Raw genomic sequence first — 16,598 nt, 5'->3', positions numbered from 1 at the left:
ATAACAATCCTATAGTGGCTGGAAACTGTGACCATCCGTGTTCTTTTGAGATAAAATCAGGTGAGTGACAAACTATAGAAAGGTGTAATATATGGTTGGATTTGGTTGCTGTCTGTGTGATGTCACTGCTGTGAGTTCTCCAGGTTCTTTGCCACCAAGGTTCTTCAGTCACTTTCTGCACAGCGAGTGATTTGGTTGGTTGGATCTTACAACTGACTGCGTTCATAGAATTACATTTTGGAAAAAAAAATGTTCTGGCTGGAAAGGTATATCCTTAGGTCAGCCACTGACATTTCGTTACAGTATATTTTGATGAAGCTGAAAAGCCTCATTAATAACCAGGAATACATTGACAAAGTAAAGCGGCACCAAGAAGAATGTCAGAAAGAATGAATTCCTGGAAGTCCTCAGTGATGTGGCCTGCATGGACAGCGACATGGAAGCAGCTCTTCATGTGCTATTCTGTCTGCCAAATTACCAATTTCATCACCATCCACCAATGTGAGGAAGACGTCTTCTCCACGTGCCCTAAACAACTGTGAGAAATCCCACCTACCGTTATGACAGGACCTTGTTAGGCAGAATTACCATCATCATCTCCATCAGAGGCCAGCTTAACAAAAACATCTCCATCTATCAGAAAGTACACGGAGTCCCGGCCCCTCTTCATGCCATATATGAGACGAGGCTGAGGTGCCGGCGAGGCCCCGGCTCGCGTGTGGCTGAGGTGCCGGCGAGGCCCCGGCTCGCGTGTGGCTGAGGTGCCGGGTATAGGTTATATTATGCTTTACCTACAATGATAAAATACCAGTTACCAGCTGAAAAGACAACACCTTTCCTGGCCTTGTAATGGTGAAACTTACCGAGTAGACCTTACTATGTGATGGGATATTCACCAGTATACTTATCCCGGGTGTGTGTGTGTGTGTGTGTGTGTGTGTGTGTGTTTTACAGTGATTTAGTTGTTTTTGGGGTAAATAAATTCATGATAAATTCCAGTCTGGCTTACTGCGTCATTTCTACTGTCGTCACATATTATAGGGATGACCTGATGTAAACCGTTTACTTGAACGCTCCTATGGAAATCTCCCTGCAGGAAACACTACCAGCATTGTACATCCGACATACCTTAACCGCATGTCAAAAAATGTTGTTTGTTTTTCGTTTATGATACCTGCAAGGAACACGTTGGTAAAAATATACATACTGGGCTTGGCTGAGCGTGCATATGTTCCCAATATGAAGAGGACAACAGGCCGCTGCCAGACAAAAGGATAAAGCGTGTTAAAGACCAATAGCTGGGACCTTCATTCCTCAGTCTGCTAGAACACTAGACACCCGGGTACAGATTGTATAGTCGTTACATCCTACTGATTTTACTCCATGTATGGCTACTGTCGGATGAAAATGCATTCATCTGATCAGCAGTAGATAAAGGCTAACTTTTGACATCAAATGTGACCATTATACAGGGGATTTAGGAAGCTAAATGCACCAGCATCCAGGCTCCATTTACACCAAAAAACAGGTCTACCTGCCTTGCCCGTAACGTATGTGTTTGACTCTACACCTCACCCAACGGGTTTGAAAAGTTGTCAAAATAGATGACCAATTTTGATCCAAAAATATTGGACTAAAGTCAATCAACACCTCAAAGAAAAGTGCCTAACATGTCTATTATGATGCACCAGATCTACCTCTGGTCCTTTAACGCTTCTTCTATCGGGGCCAGTTTTAAGCTGTCTAAATGCCTGGATGAGAAATGGCAACAGTGCATTTTATTCTCGTATTTTGAAGTGCTGTCGCGTCTTCATCAGGGGATGGCAGGTTACCCGCAAATCGTAAATGCCTGGATTGGGCACACGTAATGTGGTATGAGATTATAACCCTATAATTGAAAACCCCAGGCACCCTGTGATACTCCCATTAATAGGGTTCAGACCAGTTCTCCCAGCGGTGACCCATGCAGAGCTCAGATGCTGCCATTACCTGCAACCTGAGATTCATTACATATTTTTCTTGTATTTCAGCTTGTTATTCAACAGAGGTGTAAGGACTTTGCTGTCGGCTTCAGATTGATCTGTTTCTTGGCTTGTCTGCTTACTTTGCACTTAAGAATCAGAATAAAGTGATTTATGAGGGCTGTGACACCTGAGCGTGCTCTCACACAGCGGGCAGGAGGCCAGTGCTTTTAGAGAATTAAAACCTACCATTGTGTCGGGGCCGATGTCTTGGGGTGGACCATCTTGTGGCTCTCGTGTTTTTAGAGGAATTTATTTTTTTACAATTCCAAATAACCTAAATCTCTAACAGGTAGAAGCTCAAAATTGGGAAATGGTAGAGATTGCCGTTCCTTATACACAAAAGCAGTAGAAAAGCATGTTCTCGCTGCCCTTATCCGCCCCAGCAAATTAAAACTAGTCTCATTTGTCTGGGAACGGTTCCGATTTTCCAGCTCTATAACTTGGCAAATTTCTGTTTAGTAGGAGGATCCGCTTCGTCAGCATTCTTTCAGCACTTTGGGAGCTGGAACATTCTTTTCCTCTTTTTCTAGTATTCATTGTGCCTGCTATTGTCCAATGGTGTGCTGAGCCGAACTGAGAGTTGGCCTCTCTGTTATGACAGTATGTAGTTTGACAGACGAGAGCAGGCGCAGAGAGACAAAGACCCTTCCCCACTGCTTGAAGTCCATTTTAGCATCTCTGATAGTAGAGAAGGATTACACTTGACAACAGGCAGTGGACAGCTAGTTAGAAAGGTTAGACTTAGCAGGCGGCAATTTGGAGTGTTTTTTGGGGGCGGTAAGACAAACTTTAAAAATTATAGTAATTTACAGATTGCGTATCACAATATTTGTCAAATGAGATCTTGATCCAGTTTTGATTTGCAAAATGAGAACACTGTTGTAGATCGGCCTGTAACACGTGATTCCAAAAATACACCGTGTGTCCTTACCCTAATGGACTGAGCTTTTAGTGTCTGATCAGGGGTTAGATGTGTTGCCATAAGTGCTGAGCATCTCCTGCAATTCTTCGCAACACTTGCACCTGTCGGGGCAGGTTGTTGGGGCAGCTGTCGATCACGGCTAGTGACGGGCCCTGACCACCTGCGGTAATTCTTCTCTGCTCCCCCCGCAGTATGCAAACATACTTCAGTCATTCTTCCCGTGTGGTGCACATGCTTTTTATATTCCATTAGTTATTATGAAAATGTCAGGCTCCATAATAAAAGCTATTGAGCAGACTATTATGTAATCGCTGGCGCTCTCGGGTGATTGACACTGCAGTTAAGTGGCGCTCGTGTTTTACTTCTCGCTGCCGTGACGCCTCGTGTATTCTAATTGCCCTGTGACCATTTCTATGCAAATAACTTCCACATGAAAGGGAACCATGTTAGTAAAAATCCCAACAATAGAAAGTACTGAACACCCACCGCCACTTATGCCGCCCTACAGCAGACAGGCTGGAATTTAATGTGGCTTATTGTATGGCTGTAAATTAATGACAGCTGTATATTTTCCCGCATGTGTGCAAATATAGCTTATATAATCTTAATGATTTCTGCTTAGGATGGGTCATCAATATCGCATCAGTCAGGGTCCAATCTCCAGCACCCCCACTGACCTGCAGGTTACAGCTCCCATGGCGGCCGAATGTACAGATCAAAAATAGGACAGCTCCATGCAAGGTGCAGTTGACCTGCAGTACCCAAGAACAGCCACTACGCAGAGCTGTGGTGTCCTTGCGCCAAACACGGTTTACTTCTTTCATGGGTGATCGGTGGGGTTGTCGGACCTCCATCAGTATAATATTGAGGACTTAGTGTCACATGTGAAAGACAGTCCTGGATCCAACTGTAGAAGGTCTTTGCGCTTTGCTCTGCAGGCACCTTCTTGATCTTGTCATCTCTGTAGTGTAGTGATATCCTTCTCCCTCTAGGACCTAGCAGTGACCTCCACCTTCTGCTACTAATTGACACACCCTTGCTGGATGTTTTTAATACCTTCAGTCTCTCCAGAGAGTCGCCGGTGATAGCTCTATTTTCCTCTGTCCAGGCTTGAAATACTAGTAGTCGGCTAGTGTCTTCTTGGATTTCCCTTGGAGGATACTTGACGTGATCTCTCTGGTGTCTTCTCAAGCTAAGTGTATTCCCTTGTCTGTCTACCTGTTTCTTTAGTTGCAGTGGGTGCTCACCCCGTCCCCTCTCTATCTAGGGCCAATCGCTAGGGGCAGTCAGGGATTAGGTTTCCTGCTTGGTGATGGGTGCGGAACCTATTTTAGGGATGTTAGGGGAACCAGGGTGTTGTCAGATCTGCTTAAGGGTCTCCACTCCCCCTTTCCCTAGTGTTTGGGCTTCTTCCCCCTGTTCCCGTTGTTGTGCATTTAGTCTTTCCCTCACCTTGTGTGACACTTAGGTACTTGACAACCCCTTTAACTGTAGTTTTGTTTTTTTCAATTCATTGAAAACGATCTTTAACATTTGTCTAATATATGTGAAATTTTGTAGAAGAGGTTTGCTATTGCTTTTTTTTTTTGATGACCTATTCTTAGGATATGTCATCATTCTCTGATCAGTGGGGGGGCCAACACCTGCCACCTCCGCAGATCAGCTGCTACCGGCACCAGCTGGAAGTTCTTGGATGCTGCTGGAATACAGCAGTGCCCTCAAAACTATAGTGGTCGTAGCCGGCTGGGTACTGTAGAGGGGTGCTCCTCCCACCCCATTAATATCAGTAGAGGGTGGATCTGTAATACCCGGGCACTATACAAGTGACTAAGCTGCTGTATTCCGGTAGTATCTGAGAACTTCCGTATGTAGCACCCCCACCCATCAGATACTGACCACCTATCCTAAGGATAGACAGATCATCAATAAAAAAGTAATGGCCACCTCCTTTAATAAACGTCTCCGTATGCTAAAGTGTAGATTCCTTAACCGTTGGGGGCCCATTACATTATTTGTGCGGGGTGATTACATCCATAGGTGCCTTGTCTGAACCATACATTGTATTCCACCATGCCTAGCCTGCAGGTATACAGCTTCACAGATGGAATACTTGTCTGCAGCAGAAAAAGGGCTGTAATCCTGGTAATGTAACAGGGTGATCTCACCGATTCTATCGCACTCGTAAAACAAAGCTCATGTGATCACCAGCCTTTTACTGACCGGACCACAATTCCATCCATTAAGACGATTGCAGCAAGAGATGGCTGTGAAAGAAATGCTGCTTTGCAAATTGCTTTTAAAATTTATAAACACTTCTGTTTACGTAAATATATGCATTTTTGGCAAAAAAAAAACCCCGTTTATAATAGGGTTTTAATAATGCTTGGAAAGTTTAGCTTTTACAACCTCTGTCTATCATAGTACACAAACTGCGGAGTGAGGTAATGAGCTGTCACATCTTTCTTCAGGAGCACACCGCTTCTCTGCCTCTTGTGTTCCTGCTTGTCGTAGGGCCGGTGTGCTCCTGATTGATTGACACTCTGGACTAGCCGAATGGCTGCGCTGCTGGCCCAAACTGTCCGCACTCCAATGCTGCAAGCAGAGGTAGCTTTGCCACTCAAGCTCTATAGCAAAGAGCTTGTGAATGCTCCAATCGTTGCATAGGAGACGGGCTACTGCTGATGGACTGCAGCGGTGCCTGGTAACATAGCAAACGAGTAGGAAATGATAACATTAGAAATCTCTCTGTTCTTGACAACAGTGAGGATTTTTAATAAGTAAATTGAAGTTTTGCTTTTACAAACACTTTGCAATTTTTCTCAAGTGTTTGTCGTTGTCTAAAACCCTTAACTTTTGTCTCCTGAACTCTTCTATGGTGAGGAAAATTCAAGCTTTATCTGGTCATAAATCAGATCAGGAGGTTGTGAGCAGAAGAGAGAAACACCCTGCTTATATTAAAATTCATCTCCCTGATGGCGTCACTGTTAATGGATGCTGCCCATACACGTTGCTCAGCTGTCAGATGAGCAATCGTCCATTCGACAGCTACCTCTCTCAGGTTCCCCATACACGGGCTCGGTCAGACGAGCACTCCTGTGTTAGCTGAGCTCTCATCTGGCAGCGGCTTATCTACCAGAGAACAAAAGGATCAGCCAACGGAAATGGGACACACCGTATCATTGTCTCCCCTGATACAATCTCTCGTACAAGAGCGAGGAGACCCCTATACACATTAGACTGTCGGCCACTGTTGACAGGTTCGCTGCCCGTAGCCTAAAGTGCAATGTGGCCTTTATGCTGCAGATTGTTGTGTACTGTGGTACATAGAGGCTGTAGAGGAGAACCTTTTGGATAAAAAAAAATACTGCAAAAATGCTTTTTTAGCCAAAAATATCCCCAAAGGTTGTCTATATTTTTTACATTTAAAAAATTCCCTAAAAGTTTAAGGTCACTTTGATATGTACGTGAAACATGGTCAGAGTACAGATTGCAATGTTCCACCCGGCCTCGTATGTCCTGACCTCAACTCAACAGCTTCCCACTATCTGAGCCGGTTTATAACAAGCCAAGAGACCTGCGGCCATTCTGGACATCACGTTTTATGGATGTCTGAAATTGATTGGCCTAAAGAACTGTGCTTTCATGGTTACAAACAAATCTTTTCTTTCCTTCTCCCATCTGGCCCTTTGGATTAGACACTTGTTGCCGTCGAATAATACTCATGCTGCCTACCTAGCAAGCAAAAAATATTTGCTTGCCCTAGTCCTTCTGTATCTTCGGTAACTGCACTGGGCCAAGACTGCAATTCTCCTGCCCTTCTAGGAACTTGTCTGAATCTGTTCCTCGAGTCTGGAGCAATCCAATATTGATGAATGCCTGAATCGGCCTGCGCTGGCTTTTATAGTGTAAGAAAACTTAGTTTATAGTAGATGGATCCAGGTTTACAATAAAGGGAGTTTAAAAAAAAAAAAAAAAATTCCAGTGGGTTCTCTAGCGGCCCACCTCAATCGCAACACTTACCGGAGGCTTGTCCTTGTTCAACAGCAATTTCAAGACCTTCCTGATTTAGGAAATTTTCTTTTCAATTCCCCTTCTTCCAAGAACATAACTTTTTTTTACTTCTCCGTTGATGTAGCCATATGAGGGTGTTCTTGTTTTTTTTGCAGGACACATTATAGTTTGGAATGACTGCAATAATTTAACCATGCAATGAAAAATTCCAAGGGGGGTGAAATTATGAAAATAAACGCAATCTTTACATTGTTTTGGGGTTTTTGTTTTTGTTAAGTGTGGAAAGAATTAAAAAAAAAAAAGTCATTCTTAAATATATGTATTTTATACATTGTTATTTTTTTTTAAGAATGACTTTATTTTATTTTTTTTAATTCTTTCCACACTTAACAAAAAAACAAACACTATAATATATTTTAATATATTTAAAAATAATTTGGTTTGTCATGATCTGCAGATGACGACAACTTTTTTTTTTTTTTCCCCCTTTTTTGATTTACCTGTTTGAGAGTTTGTATCTTGAGGTGTGAAATGACTTTGTTCACTACTTTGATACTGATGACATCCAGTCGATTTTGCCAATAATAGCAAATCGGTGGGGGTCTTACACCCTGCGCCCCTAATGATCAGCTGATTTAAGCTACAGAGCAGAACTGCAAGCTCTGTACGTTGTTTAGTGACCGCTCCAATCTACTGCAGAGCAGATCCTATTCCCTTTAAATCAGCGGAGAGGAATAAAAAATAACCAGTCTGCGACTAACACACAATCCATAGGACTTGATGAAAAATGCAATGTCTTCATCGAATATTTCCATGTCCCTCCACGAATCATTTTATAAACTAATGTCCAGGTGGTGGTACACACCCTACAGACTCCCCAAAATAAACCCAAATAATTCCCCTTTATGCTGGAGGAAGTGTGGTCTTCATGGAAACGTCTTTCATATTTTCTGGAGCTGCCCGAAAATCCAACACCTATGGGCACATACTTTTGACCTTCTAAAAAAAGTTCACCAGCAGTACAATATTGCCCCTCGTACCTCAATACTACGTTCCGATTCTTATTGGATAAATTAATATTTTGCCTTAGCTTACCTTATATTGTATTTTATTATGATGTTGTATACTTTGTGTTATTATATAATGGTTCCTCTATACACATCATCAAGTTCTCCTCCCCCTTCCTCTCCTTCCCTATTCCTCCTATTTAACTCTATTGTCCCCTTCCCCTCTCTAACTTACGTCCCCTCACCCCCCAATTATATAAAAATGTTTTAATAAAAATTGGAAAAGGAAAAATGCAGTGTCTTTAAAGGGAACCTGTCAGGTCTCATAACGTTATTAACCTGAAGAATTGGGGATAATCTGTGGGTTAATAGCGTTATGAAGGTGCCTGACTGCTGTACGGAAAGTACGGCATATGGGAGAAAATGAACTTCCGGTGGCTTTTGTCATGTAGGTGTGCCAGCACGACTTTAGTCACCATGCCCCCGGACTGACTAACAGCCAGCTTTGCACTGATACACTGCAAAGCCAGCTGTCAGTCAATGTGCAGGGGTGTGGTTACAGCTATCGCTGTGAGAGGTGACTGTAGCAGCACCTGCATAACTGAAAGTCGGTGGCTCCCAGGAAAATTAAAATTAAAGGGGTATTCCCATCTCCAAAATCCTGTCCCAATTTGTAGTATGTGTAATAATATTAGCAAATCCCTCCAATTAGAAATTTAGTATAGTTCTTTTGATTCGCTATGTTACTTACCCCATGTGCAGGGCATTGCAGTAGCTTAGGTATCTATGGGTGTGACTACTAACTGTCACTATGAGTGGTCGTAACCAAGAATACCTAAGTTACTGCAATGCCCTGCACATGGGGTAAGCTACATGGCTAATCAGAAGAACTACACTACATTTCTAATTGGAGGTATTTGCTAATATTATTACTATTACACCTACTACATATTGGGATAGGATCTTGGAGACGGGAATACCTCTTTAATTTTATATATAGAATAGCGCAGGTCCGCACAGTTGCTTTTAGTTTGCAGTAAGATCCTTTTTTATACATTTTTCATTTTTGTTTCATATAGTTTTGTCTAAACTTCATCTTTAAGCAATCTCTGCGTCTGTTCCTTGTAAAACAAGCCTTTTCTTTCCTATAAGAAACGTGGAAGGCTAAGAATGGCTGCTATTAATTTAGATGAGCCGTGAGTTCAGCTGAGGACTGTATCTTTTATTAAATATGAATGCTGCTTTAAAAGGAGAAGGTTAATTAGAATAATTGTGACTCCGCTCGTAGCTGCTACGTGACCTTCCTTCCGAGGGTTTTTTAGTGTTTAATTAAAGATTCATTAAGTAGCGTAGTCATCGGCTCGTCTGTAGGTTACAGGGTTCGGACTGCAATGAAGCGTGACACTTAAATCATGTAACTCTGCAAGTATTTCTCTTTTCTTACTTTCTACTTTCTAAGATAGGAGATGCACGTTATACATCAGAAACATTCGCCAGCACATTACCATGGAAGGTGGCAAAGGTTAAAAGAACAAACCAGTATAGCACACAGTATATGAGGCAGCACCCCGATTACACATACCCAGAGGCCAGAAGGGGATCTGTGTTCAGTTTAGGTGCCGGGAGCTTTCCCAATGCATATACCGAACACGTTCACATAGTGAGATGTTATTGGAGTGGATGGGGATTGTGGGATCTCCGCTGGTGGGCATACAGCTAGAGAAAAACTGAGCCAGAACACCAAATTACCATTGAAGGTGTCAAAGCATCAAATGTTCTAGACACTTGCACACTGTTTGGGAAGGAACTTAGCAGGAAGGTTGTTCCAAACATCACGGAGGACTAACCACAGATCTTCTGTTTAGGAGGCTTGTGCAAATCCTTCTGTCTCTTCATGTGATCCCAGACAGACTGACTGATGCTAAGATCAGGGCTCTGTGGAGGCCATTTCATCACTTCCAGGACTCCTTGTTCTTCTTTATGCCGACAAAAGCTCTGAAGGAAAATCTGTCACCAGGTTTTTGCCACCGAATCTGAAAGGAGCCTAATGTAGAGACAGGCCCTGATTCCAACAAATGTCTGGCTTACTGGGTAACTTGCTGTAGCTTTGATAACCTCCTGCTGATAAAATCATGATTTTATTACTAGAGGACTAGTAAACTCCTATTGATGAGCACTACAACGCACCACACCTGTCCATGTTTCTTGTAGCTCAGCGTCACTCTCATGAAGTGAATGGCGATGAGCTGCAATATGCGACACAAACTGTGGACAGGATGATGATGATAATCTTTATATAGCGCCAACATATTCCGCAGCGCTTTACAATTCAGAGGTTCATATACAACAGTCATAGGTAACAGTTAAAGATAATACAATAATTAAAGCAAAAATAATGACGACCCTGCTCGTAAGAGCTTACAATCTACAATGAGGTGGGGGTGACACAAAGTACAGGGGCTTATTTACAAGGATGGTCCAGCCATCTTGAGGGGATGAGGGATAGATACTGGATGGTGATGAGCTCATGCAGCCTTTATCTGTAGTACTTTTGGGTTCGGTGGAGATTTATGTTTGGAGAAGTAAGGGATGGGCTATAAGAATATAAAAGGACTGTGATTAGGGAGCGTGATAGGCCGCCCTAAACAGGTGTGTTTTTAGGGAGCACCTAAAACTGTGTAAGTTGTAGTTCGTCCTAATTTCTTGGGGTAGAGCATTCCAGAGAATTGGTGCAACTCGGGAGAAGTCTTGAAGCCGGGAGTGGGAGGTACGGATTAGTGCGGATGTTAGTCGAAAGTCGCTTGCGGAGTGTAGAGAACGGGTAGGCCGATGAACAGAAATTAGGGATGAGATGTAGGGGGGTGCCGCGCTGTGGAGAGCTTTGTGGGTGAGAACAAGCAATTTAAATTGGATCCTATAATTCATGTGCAGCCAGTGCAATGACTGGCACAGAGCGGAGGAGGATTATCAGTGTTTTTGGACGCGAGACAAACCCTTTAAAAACTACCAATCCGGGGTTACCCTTTTTATTCAATAAGATTTGGCAGCCCCAGATTAGTGACTTTTTTTTTTTTTATAAAAAAAAATCTCCTGTGCTCAGAAGTAACCCTAAAACCGGGATCCCACAACCCCAGAAGTTTGGGCCCAACGTTTGCTAGGAAGTCGGATAATTTCCAAGTGCATTAGGGTTACTTTTGAGCACTTTTGTTAATAGGTGATATTTAGAAGAATCCACAGGATGGGTGATAGCTAGCTGATCCATGGGGTCCTGATCGCTGGGTCCTGCACTGATTGGCACAACATGCAACTTTTAAACCCTTTCGAATGGCGCAGTATTGAGCGTGCTCAACCTCCAATCGTTCCGTATGGGGCTGCTGAGCTCTTTGCTTGGCTTTTCCGTCAGCCCCATAGGAAATGAATGGCGTGGCAGTCAGACCCCCAATGATCAGCAAGTTATCACCTAACCCTAGGATTGGTGATGAAGGGGTTGTTTGGTGAAAACTAGTTAAGTATTTCAGTAAAGTTTAGGAGCTTGTGGAACGTTAGACAATCGCTTCTTTTCTTAGGAGGCTCGTCTGAGCAGCACCCCTAGCGGTGGTCACCATCCATACCTTTTTTGTTTGTTTCTCGCCTGATTCAGGACTCTGTGAGACACAACCAGAAGAGCGAGCTACTTTCTGATTCCACAAAGGGCAGGGCCTCTTTAAATTTCCCTTCAAAGGGCAATTGTCGTAACTTTTTTTTTTTTTTCCTTTTTATTATTCCAAGACAGTGAAATGTTTTATTCATCCGTCTCGCATTCATCTAATCTGGACAAGTCTAGGCTTGCTGCTTCTTCTGTGCACCCGAGCCGTTAACTAGCCCATCATGAGCCGGTTTTTACGGCTTTTGATCACCCACTGTTAATAATCATTCAGCATTGCAAGAAATCATTGTGTCTATAGTCACTTAGTATGAGACATGATATAATGACGACTATTAAATAGGTTGTATGAGATTAGAAAAACATGGATGTTTTCTTCCAAACAGCATCCCATTCTTGTCCGTGGGCATTGTGCTGTTGTATCACAGCTCCATTCTAGTGTATTCAGAGCTGGAGTACCATCCACAGCCCATACATCTATCCTGATCGGATGATGTCTTTTTTACGAGCTTGTGTTTTGGGGAGCACTACTGAGGTTTGATGCAACATATAAGCCCACTTTTATCAAAAACTGATTTGCACCAAATCTTTATTATACTCTGTTCAGCGCCACCACTGGATATTCATCAAATGTTGAAACGTAATGGTAAATATAGTGCAAATTCCGTATTTTTGTTCCTCGCCTTTTTAGACTGCTTTGATCTGTCTAGTATATGCAACTTTTTTGCTGCTTTTATGTATAAATGAAGTGATAAATATTATTATTTACACCAAAATATTAACCACGCATCCTTTTTCTCATTATTTTTTATGTTCTGGGGTATGTATTAAAAATAGTGTATTAAATGCCATAAAATATTTATTAATTTAGCTCCCGCATTTACAAAAAAAATTAAATGTTCCAGATTGCACAAACACAGTAATACATTTTGTTTAGTATATTCTTCTAAATGTTGTCTACCAATTTCTAATCATCTAATATGTAGCAGGTAATACTAAAATCACCAACTGTCTTAACATTGCAGCCATTAATGCAGGGTTAAAAAGCAGGAAGCATCGGTTTTACTCCATTCTTTATTTCACCTGCGGCACACCATTTTTTTGCAGCCTTTTTTTCACCCAGCTGTGAAATATTGTGGACAGCAGGGGGGCTCCAGGCAGCAGGATTGAGGGGGCAGCTCTGGTCTCTGCATGTCAGGTATTCTTACAATGTGTACTGACAGTGCGCTCATGCCGCCTCGTTACTTCTTATCCGAGCCGGCGAGGGAGCGCACTGTCACTGTGCATATTGCGCTGTGACCATTATCTACTGAGCATCCGACGAAATTGACAACCGGCGCATTGTCAGTAGAGCAGGGACTAGCCCAGCTCCTGAATCAGGCGTCCATGATGATGCTTCATTTCAGGGAGGAACAGAGGCAGTGACTGCAGCCTCTGACCACTTGTTTCAGTATCCCAGCATGCACTAAGGATTCTCAAACAATGTATCATTAATAAAAGAAGGTAGTACAAAATAAATAAAGCATTTAGTGTAGTAAGGGAATAGTAGGGAATTTTTAAAGTATATTAGCAGATAGATTAGATTATGGCATTTAACAGGCATTTATGGTGAAAATTAATTTGTATTTCGGACCACCCTTATAAGGGAGAATTGTTCTATACCTTGAAAATGTAGTCTGTTTTGTTCAATGGTAGTTTTTACCTTCCCCGAGAGAAACTAGAAAATGAAGAAAGGGCTTAGACTGCTGCAACACATGCAGGGATTGCCTGTTTGTTAGGCACTTATATATATAATATATAAAATCTGAGACCCTCAATGATCTTGAGACTCAAGGGTCTGCAACATTGATTACATCTTCAAATGATTGAGCCTAGCAAGACTAGGAAGTGTCTGGTGTAGGTCCTCTAGATCGGATCCTTACAAATCCTAACCATATGCCACTACTTTGAAATGGGAATTCCCGTTAAGAGTGCTATCCTTTTAGGACAATCACTTTAGTTGCTCCCCCTCTATTACATTTACAAGTGGGGCTCAGTACAATAAACACATTACAGCCTGCAGTTTCATTTTGCGGAGGGGTTTTTCCAGTTGTTATAGCCCCTTCCATGACCAACAATGGGGAAACAACTGTTTTGTTCTGCCTATCTGTCATCTTGTGTCTATAAGCTATGTAAGGTGTTCATTCGGTTTACTTAAGTTTGTATATTTAAGTTCAGTAGGGAGAAAGGGATAAACTGCTTCAGGACTCTGGCTGCCGCTTAACAAATGGTGGGACATGTTAATGTTCAGCATGTCTGATCCTTCAGCCTCTCCTTTTGAGAACCAGTCAAAATGACTCCATACACATTAGATACCTGGCTTTCTGTGCTGAAAATTGACTTACTGAAGCTAATGGTCACCATACACATTAGATGAGCCGCTGGGAAAGACCCCATTGGCCATTCTCCCAAACATGGAAAATAAGTCTGGCACTGGTGCTTTCAGCATGGACACTTTGTGGTTTCTTTTTTCCTCCCACATTTTAAGAACATCTACATTCAGGGAGATACTACACTAGGGAAATATTGTGTGCTTTGTTTTTTTTTCTTCATGCGTTATATCATTTCCTCATCTTCCGGTTTTCTTCTTATTGTGTTGTCTTGCTGAGTTTCTTATTGGTTTTCTGTACTCTTCAGTGTTAATGCCATCTCTGTTGTCCGCAGGTGCTCTCACAGTCGGCCTTGTCAGGCAATGTCAGACCATCCATGGACGTGACAGGACCTGCATTCCTCCTCGGCTCCCTCCGGAGTGGGTTACTACACTGTTTTTCATCATTATGGGAATTATATCATTGACTGTTACATGCGGTTTGCTAGTGGCTTCCCACTGGAGAAGAGAAGCTACAAAATATGCCCGCTGGATAGCATTTACTGGCAGTAAGTGTTACTGAGGGTTATTTTACTGGATGATGCGGCTTCTCATATCCTTGTCTTAGTGTTCACCACCAGCCATTGTATCTATTAGGGATTAACCATATTACAATAAAAGAATTGGAAGTATAGATCATAGATTCCATATACCCTAGAGATGACCGCTAGCCTGTCATTTAATAACACGGAAGCAAATATATCGAAGTCTAGAATCTAGAGTAGGGTCAAGGATCATAAATATTAGATTGGTGGGTTTTACGGATCTCAGGAATACAGGATTTCAGGTTTATTCTTAGAGTGTATTAATAAATACGTTTTGACTCCAAGCAGGGGTCTTCATCAGGTACTCAATTCAATACTCTTCACAGTGTAACTGGAGAAGCTCTTAGGAGGACACAACTGTAGACAGAGCCGGGATTTATTCCCATTTATTCATTTTAATTATATCTATAATAAAAAGGTAAAAAACATTTATGTGATTGCATGTAATTACAGGCCGAGACTACTGTACGGTGTGATTTTTACTTATGTAAGGCATAGGATTGTTCTGGAGATCATGTTTCTTAGCTTTTAGTAGAGTGTGACATGTCAACGGAATATTTTAGGAGCCCTAGACAAAGCCCATATTGAATACTTCCCAGTTTCTTTTTTTTTTTTTTTTTTTATGTTCACCCTAGAGCATACAGTGAAGGAAAGAAGTATTTGATCCCTTGCTGTTTTTGTAAGTTTTCCCACTGACAAAGACATGAACAGTCTATAATTTTAAGGATAGGTTAATTTTAACATTGAGAGAGAGAATATCCAAAAAAAATCAAGAAAATCACATTGTATAAATTAGATAAATGTATTGGCACTTTGCAGTGAGAAATAAGTATTTGATCCCCTACAAACCATCATTAAATTTAAATATATATATTATATTTATTTACATACAGGTGCATCTCGCATTAGAATATCTTTAAAAAGTTAATTTATTTCAATTCTTAAATACAAAAAGTGAAACTCATATATTATATAAAGTCATTACAGAGTGATCTATTTCAAGTGTTTATTTCTGTTAATGTTGATGATTATGGCTTACAGCAAATGAAAACGCAAAAGTCATTATCTCAGTAAATTAAAATAATTATCAAAAAACACCTGTAAAGGCTTCCAAAGCATTTAAAAGGGTCCCTTAGTCTGTTTCAGTAGGTTCCACAATCTGGGGGAAGACTCTTGACTTGGCAGATGTCCAGAAGGCAGTCATTGGCACACTCCACAAGGTCCCAGAGTTCCCATTTTCATTTGGAAATCAAGGTCCCAGAGTCTGGAGGAAGAGTGGAGGCCACAATCCAAGCTGCTAGAGGTCTAGTGTGAAGTGTCCACAATCAGTGATGGTTTGGGGAGCCATGTCATCTGCTGGTGTAGGTCCACTGTGTTTTATCAAGACCAAAGTCAGTGCAGCCGTCTACCAGGAAATTTTAGAGCACTTCATGCTTCCCTCTGCCGACAAGCTTTTTGGAGATGGAAATTTCATTCTCCAGCAGGACTTGGCCCCTGTCCACACTGACAAAAGTACCAATACCTGGTGTAAAAACAACAGTATCACTGTTCTTGATTGGCAGCAAACTCGCCTGACATTAACCCCATAGAGAATCTATTCTAGAGAATCTATGGAGTATTGTCAAGAGGAAGATGAGAGACACCAGACCCAACAATGCAGACGAGCTGAAGGCTTCTATCAAAGCAACCTGGGCTTCCATAACACCTCAGCAGTGCCACAGGCTGATCGCCTCCATGCCACATTGCCGCATTGATGCAGTAATTGATGGAAAAGGAGCCCCGACCAAGTACTGAGTGCATTTACTGAACATGCATTTCTTATTTTAAAAATATTTTTCAAGCTGTTATAAATTATTCTAATTTACTGAGATAATGGATTTTGTGTGTTCATTGGCTGTAAGCCATAATCACCAACATTAACAGAAAGAAACACTTAAAATCGATCACTCTGTTTGTAATGACTCTATATAATATGAGTTTCACTTTTTATATTGAAGAATTAAAATAAATTAACTTTTTGATGATATTCTAATTTAGTG

At 41.7% G+C, this 16,598-nt stretch overlaps 1 protein-coding gene across 1 annotated transcript in view; it reads left to right on the top strand.

Annotated features, from left to right (window-relative positions):
* The window catches only part of MOSMO (modulator of smoothened), a 37,225-nt gene that overhangs the window by 19,035 nt on the left and 1,592 nt on the right, over positions 1 to 16,598 (top strand). The window contains exon 2 of the mRNA XM_073647600.1: positions 14,311 to 14,523. Within this exon, the coding sequence (XP_073503701.1) occupies positions 14,311 to 14,523 (213 nt within the window). The remainder of the gene's footprint in view (positions 1 to 14,310; positions 14,524 to 16,598) is intronic.

The sequence above is a fragment of the Phyllobates terribilis genome, unplaced genomic scaffold, assembly GCF_046119375.1.
Source record: "Phyllobates terribilis strain yellow unplaced genomic scaffold, ASM4611937v1 Scaffold_9__5_contigs__length_417890890, whole genome shotgun sequence".
Lineage (NCBI taxonomy): Eukaryota > Metazoa > Chordata > Amphibia > Anura > Dendrobatidae > Phyllobates > Phyllobates terribilis.
The sequence above is the reverse complement of the archived record's forward strand: the minus strand, read 5'-3'. Positions and strand labels throughout refer to the sequence as shown.